This window comes from Filicampus tigris, chromosome 12, assembly GCF_054856515.1.
Source record: "Filicampus tigris isolate MCC_2025a chromosome 12, RoL_Ftig_1.0, whole genome shotgun sequence".
Taxonomy (NCBI): Eukaryota; Metazoa; Chordata; class Actinopteri; order Syngnathiformes; family Syngnathidae; genus Filicampus; species Filicampus tigris.
In genome coordinates, this window is record NC_141228.1 from 21148231 (window position 1) to 21154829 (window position 6599).

At 43.1% G+C, this 6599-nt stretch overlaps 1 protein-coding gene across 1 annotated transcript; it reads right to left on the bottom strand.

Moving 5' to 3' along the window:
• Positions 1–336: 336 nt before the first annotated feature.
• rpl5b (ribosomal protein L5b) lies at positions 337–4899 on the bottom strand. Its single transcript, XM_086047824.1, has 8 exons — positions 4754–4899; positions 4220–4289; positions 4023–4138; positions 3821–3955; positions 3284–3486; positions 989–1166; positions 803–891; positions 337–505 (listed from the first exon to the last, which is right to left on the bottom strand). Exons 1-8 carry the CDS (start codon positions 4754–4756, stop codon positions 400–402), a joined length of 900 nt encoding a protein of 299 aa, XP_085903950.1. The 5' UTR covers positions 4757–4899; the 3' UTR covers positions 337–399.
• Between the last annotated feature and the right edge of the window lie 1700 nt (positions 4900–6599).

Genomic DNA, 6599 nt, shown 5'->3' on the forward strand with positions numbered 1-6599 from the left:
TTTTTCTTATTTTAACACAATTTTTAGGGGGACTTGAAGTCCCTGTAAAGAGAAAATTCAAAAAGTCTTTCCAATTTTATACAACATATAAATTAACCAGCATGCCAAAACGTGAATAAAACCCCAAAAAATCAAGTATATAAAATGAGGCTCAAAATCATGAAAAACTGAGCCCTCGAACACTGTGGACACGCCTGCTGATAGTCACTCAAATGAGTTCCTGTACGAACAAACTGTATGTGCCTAACCAGTGTAACATTTGGTGGATGACTTTTTTTTTTTTTACTTCAAGTAGATGGAATGCTGCATTGGTGAGATAAGGAGGAGGAGAGGTGGTGAACATTTTCCATAGATTTATTAGAACAAAATTCTGGCATAGGAGCAGTGCAGAGCGAGGCCTCACTCCGCTTCCTCCTTCTCCTTCTCCTGAGCCCGAAGGAAGCTGGCCTTTTTCTGGGCGACGCGGTCTTTCCTCTGGGCCAGAGACATCTTGGCACGGTTCCATCTTTCGAGAAAGACACCAATTAGCATTAATTGGCAATTAGCAACAACAGCGGAGTCAGTCAGTCCGGAATCTCTCAAGACAATGTTCAGGACAGACCAAAAACAGTTCTTCGCTTTCACATCTGTAATTGTATTTATGTTCATCGTTCACATTTCACTCTTTGGTAAAGAAAGAAGGAAAAAAGCTGAAATCGTGAATCTCTGATTATAAACCTTCTGTTTTCTTAATACTGTTATCTTGAAACCTACGCTGTGTTGACCGTGTAAATGTGTCATACAAGCAACAGTGTGCGCTCACCTCTTCTTTTTGACCTCTCTGGGAGGCTTCTTTTCATGGACCGGGTTCTCACGAATGGCGGCGTGAGCTTTTTTGTACATTTCCTCAATCTGTAAAACACGTGTAGGAGATTACATTTTTTTTTTTTAATCAGACAAGAAGATCCGGAGCGGCCGTGAGCGGCTCTGGCATTAGCATAGCACTCGCCGACTCGGGGTTCACGCCGTTCTTGATGAAGCGCGAGAACTGCTTCTTGTAGGTCTCCTCGTCGTCCTGCATCAGCAAGCTCATGTACTCGGACACGTTGATGCCCAGGATGTGCTTGCGGTGGACCTCGGCGTTGAACTCTTTGCTCTCGGTGTCGTAGCCCGGGAAGCGCTTGGTGCTGAGGATGCGGGAAATACAGAGAAAAAATTTTTAGAAACTTGAGCACTGCTATCACCTTTCCTGATACACTTATAACCCACTTTGCATTTGATTAAAGGTCATTGATGAAATCATTAAATACAAGTACTCAAATTTACAGTGTTGGTGCCCAAGCCCTGTTGCGGACAGACTAATCCCATGAATAATTGATGCCCTCCCCTAAATTGCCTGCAAGATAATTTCTTGTTTGTAGACAATAGGTGCTAGGTTATTTCCAAGCAGAAAAGTAAGCGGCTGAACTGAAACAATGACAAACTGGTTGTGTTTGGGGTTGTACTGCCAGATAAACCTCAGAAGATTTAGTTCCCCCCCCCCCCCCATTTATGTAATAAAAAATGAATCCACCGGAACCAGTGTGTGAGAAGGATAAATCAAGTGGATGTCATAACGTGTTGAACAGATAAAACTGCGAGACGTAGTCACCACTTCAAAAGAGACAACCTAAGCATGTATGATTCTGATTGTATGATAACCATCAGCAAAAATAGCAGATTCACAATTATAGCTTTAAAATGTATTATTTGGGGAAATAACTTTTACATTGAAAACACTCCATAAGTACAACAATTAATTGACAACTAATCAATTGCCAAATTCAAACTACACTGAACAAACGGTGTTGAATTTACTCATTTTTATTTCTTCAAGTGGCTGCACAAAATAAAACCAGCTGGATACATTTTTTAAGTAGATGTATAGTCTACCGGTACTTCAGAAAATATACCTGGATCCAGATGATTTTATTCCGTTCTACCACTTAATGAAATAAAATTCAGTAAATTCAACAAAAGCCTTTTAATGTGTAACCATGTAGCGACCTCGTTTAACTTAGGTGTATAAATCTTCAGAAACTCTGCATCTCAATAGTAAATATTCTTATACAGAAAAATATATAAGCAGACTGATTATTTTTGTGTTTGACACAAAATAAGACATTTGTGAACGTCTGCTTTTACTTTGGAAAAAAAAAAAATCAACATTTTGGCCTATTTTATGTCATGTTACAAGACCAAACCAAACTGAATCAATTTGGTTGTGCATTTTCTGCATAGTCAATTTGAAATGATGTCCTGCGGTTGAATAAAGGGATGGATTCCTCAAGTACTCGACAGATTATCAAAATAACCGCTAGTTGCAGCCCTAGTAGGCAGGTCAGTAAACAAAGACAAAACAATTGAATTCAAAATACAATCAAAACGGAGTACAGCAACAATGCAGTAAAACATGAGTACCAGTAGATATCATCTGCTTTGTCAAGTAACTTCAGAGTGGAAACAGATTTCAGCCATGCTAGTTTTATTGCTTTTTTTTTTTTTTTTTTTTAAACACACAAACTCTCGCAGCTGGTTGCAAATGTTCATTTCAAGACAGACTTATATTGATGTATTAACGTTAGAGTGTGCTCTCACGTGTATTAACATTTCGGAAGTATTTTCTCCTCCAGCAGCCACTTTGCATACCTTCCTCTAGCCTACTTTTTCAACATGGGGAAAAGTTTTCCTGCTTACTGATTGCTTGTACAAACAACGGTAGTGCCCAGGTCACCACGCTTGCACTGACCACTTGCTAGCTGACATTAGTTCCACATCGCTATCCCTTTCCACGCCAAACAAACACATCTGTGACATTAATCCGAGCAAACCGAAGTCAATTCGTCAGCCAGTCTCCTCAATGATCATCTTAACTTTGCCTGAACTCCCATTGTATTAACAATTGGACGATGGTTAGCTTCCCTTTTCCTTCCAAGCAGTTTAATTCACATTACATCTTTTCGAGTGACACTTTAGACAAATTTAAAACTGTGTCATTTGGCCCATTTGCTTAATCGCGCCGTCTTGGTCAAAGAGTAGAACATGCAGCAAATCACACACGACTCAAACGGTAGAAAAATGAAAAAAAAAATTAAAACATTTAAAAAAAGATGCATTTTGGACTGCAGATTGAAAATCATGCCAAGCAGTATGCAAAAACACAAGAGAAAAGTAACATTTTCTCAAACTCCTGTGATCACTAACCAAAGCTCTGCTAAAAATATCACTGCTGTCTTTTTTCCTCTTTAATATTGGATCAGCTGACCTGTGAGGGATGCTGAGGCCTCCGTCCACGGCTCCCTTGAGGGCCCCGAACACCTTGTTGCCAGTGGTGGTGCGAGCCAGGCCGGCATCCAGGTAGCAGGTGAAGGCACCTGGCTGCCCGTCGATGCTCTCTACGTTGAACTCCTCGCCATTCACGTCCAACTGGCCCGCATACACCTTGTCCAGGCCAAACTTGTTCAGGAGCTGGAGGAAGAGAAAGATTAGTGGCCATTTTAGACAACGAGAAAACGCGTGAGTAAGGGGGGTGGGGGAGGAAAAAAAAAAAATTGGCTCATCTATAAACACTTTTAATTGTTGATATATGTAAGTGATATATGTTAATTGTCCAGCTCAACCAAAAATGATGTTTACTAAGACTGTAAAATGTTTTTGGGGAAGAAATTGAAGGTTGACCAGTGTTTCCAAACCCAATGGGAGATTCAAGTCAGATTTTTGGGACAGTCAACCACAGCTATAGCAGCACACATCCCAGAGAGGCCTAGAATCTTGGATTTACGAGCCAGGCGGCGATACGTACCCTGCGGGCCAGCAGCAGACCGGTGCAGTAGGCAGCCGCGTAGTTCGTCAAACCCACGGCGATGCCGTACTTGGGCAGCTCGTGAGAGTAAGCCGCGCACACAATCACGTCCCCTTCGATCTTGGCATAGGCAATCTGCGACAAAGCACGTCACGTGATATCAACACCGCCATCGCAACACAGATGAAGTAAGGCAACCCACCTGGCAGATGATGTCCCTGTTGGAAAAGCGGACGATCATGCGGTACTTGGGTGTGTTGTACTTGTTCTTGTCTTGCACAACAAGGCGCTTACGGGCGAAGTAGTCTGTTTTCCCCTCTATAAAGAAGCACAAACAGATGATTTTTATTTTCTCATTAAATGCGCAATATAAATAAACAAGCGAGTGTGAGAATGTACCTCTCCTCCTACGGAACTTGACCTGATACCTCTTGAAGTAGGCCTTATTTTTTACAACTTTAACGAAACCCTGCAGGGGAGAACACACAACGTCAATTTAATGCAGTAAACAAATGTCTACAAGTCAGTAAATATCATTTATGATTCGATATGGACTCGACGCGCTGTCAGTGTTGCTGGCTAGTTAGCACTTAGCCACAATGGAAGTGAACTAAGCACGTTAGCAACATGCTAACCGAGCTCACAGTTGAAATGACACGTCAGGCGTTTACAGTCAACGACGGTGTGAGGTGTAAAAACAGAAATTACTGACTGCTATTACTGACAGTGAATTGAGTTTGTATGCGAAAGAAAGTGGTGCGCTTGTCCGCACGGTCATTAGGCCACGTTGAGGCAGAGCCGGCTAGCGAGCACTTGGGCCACAATCCACGTTCATCATTCATACAGGTGCGTGTTTTCATACAACAATCGCCGCCGAGAACAAGATGCATATCTTATGTACGCGTGGAGACACATATTGGGAGGATTACAAACCATTTTGCAGTCTTTCTGGTCTCCTTACGAAGGAGCCCGGAGCCAAAGACTGGAATTGACTCCGCTGCACGGGAGAAAAGGAAGTTGTCAAGCGCGCATGCGCAGTAAATAGCGTGTCACAGGATGAGAGGAAGGGGTCGAGGGAGTTTAGCCTACTGCTCCCTCTCGCGCTGGGGCGGTACTGCAGAGATGTTAGTTAACCCGACCGCAACCACAGGGAAGGTAAAAGAGCAGGTTTGCTGGGTTTGCTTTTCTCTCAACCCTTGACAATCACACATAATAGAACATAATTCATGAAGGGTTAGGCTTAGGGTCATTAAAATAATAGTAATCATGGGTTAGTATTAACACGTTACATTTACCTGTTACATTTACTTAAAGAGTAGTCTTCATTAATTTTACATGTGTGGCTTGATTGGTAGTTATTCATTTAACACACAAGCCCTGAAAAATACACACTTAAATTGACATATTTCACTTTTATGGCAACATTTTCAACATACGGGTATGTCCATGTTGGGTCCAACGAAAGGTAATGTGTGTATACTCACTGTCGGATAAGGAGGAGGACACAAAGAAAACAATGCCATAATTCATTGCAAAGGTTTGCAACGGGTTCACTAGAAACAGCAAACAAGGTGCACACTGGCATGTTATTCCAGAATTTTTAGAAATAAATGTACTTCGCAAGTTTTGTCAAGCCTCCGAAGTGCACAATTGCATGTGTCGAAAACATTTCAGGGATGAGAAATGGTTTATATTTTGAGATGGGACACGCCATGCAGGTGACATTAAAAACCACGCCGTGCCAAGTGTTTTAACGAGCTAGAGAGGTGGGAGCTGAACTGCCCATGGGAAGATCTGTGCTTCTCACACTTTTGCCATCTGTGGCAGCACATGCGATGCTTGTGGGGCGGGCGTTACGATCAAAATGTGCCTGCGCTCGTAAATTAAGCCTCTGCTACACATAACAGCGCTCTTTTGATCATGCGCTTGAGGCAGCAGATATTAAATGGAGGATTGTCCATGCGTGTGTAGCTGGTGAGCAAGGAACATGTCGCTGCACCTCCTCATCCACTCGTTCTCCAAAGTGTATTTCATGTCATCAAAAGACCATCGGGCACCGCATCTTTCACATCAAAAGGCTGCCTCAGCTCTCTTCATAGCGCTACTTCTTACTGCCCTTTACTTTACTCAGGTGGATTTTCCAACATAGTTTCAGCAAATCTCCTGACACCCAAACTAACAGGTCAGCGCGAGGTTTGTTTGCCTGTCAGTGCACGGCAAATGATTGACGCCTTGGCTGTCATGCCTTCTGACTATCCATCCATCCATTATCTGTACCGCTTCTCCTCACAAGGGTCGCGGGGCGTGCTGGAGCCTATCCCAGCTGTCTTTGGGCAGTGGGCGGGGGACACCCTGAATTGGTTGCCAGCCAATCGCAGGGCACACAGAGACAAACATCCGCACTCACAATCACACCTAGGGGCAATTTAGAGTATCCAATCAACTTACCATGCATGTTTTTGGAATGTGGGAGGAAACCGGAGTACCCGGAGGAAACCCACGCAGGCACGGGGAGAACATGCAAACTCCACACAGGGAGGCCGGAGCCGGGATCGAACCCACGACCTCTGAACTGTGAGGCGGACGTGCTAACCAGTCGACCACCGTGCCGCCACCCTTCTGACTAATTGGTTGTTATTCCTTGGGTAGTGGTTTGTTAAAATCAAAAAATTACAAAATGCCAGAGAGGGCTTTCGTTTGTTCTCAGATCATTTTACCAATTTAAAAACTGACAGTTTTAACAAATCAGTGTGCAGGTTTTACTCCCAAACAGTCATTA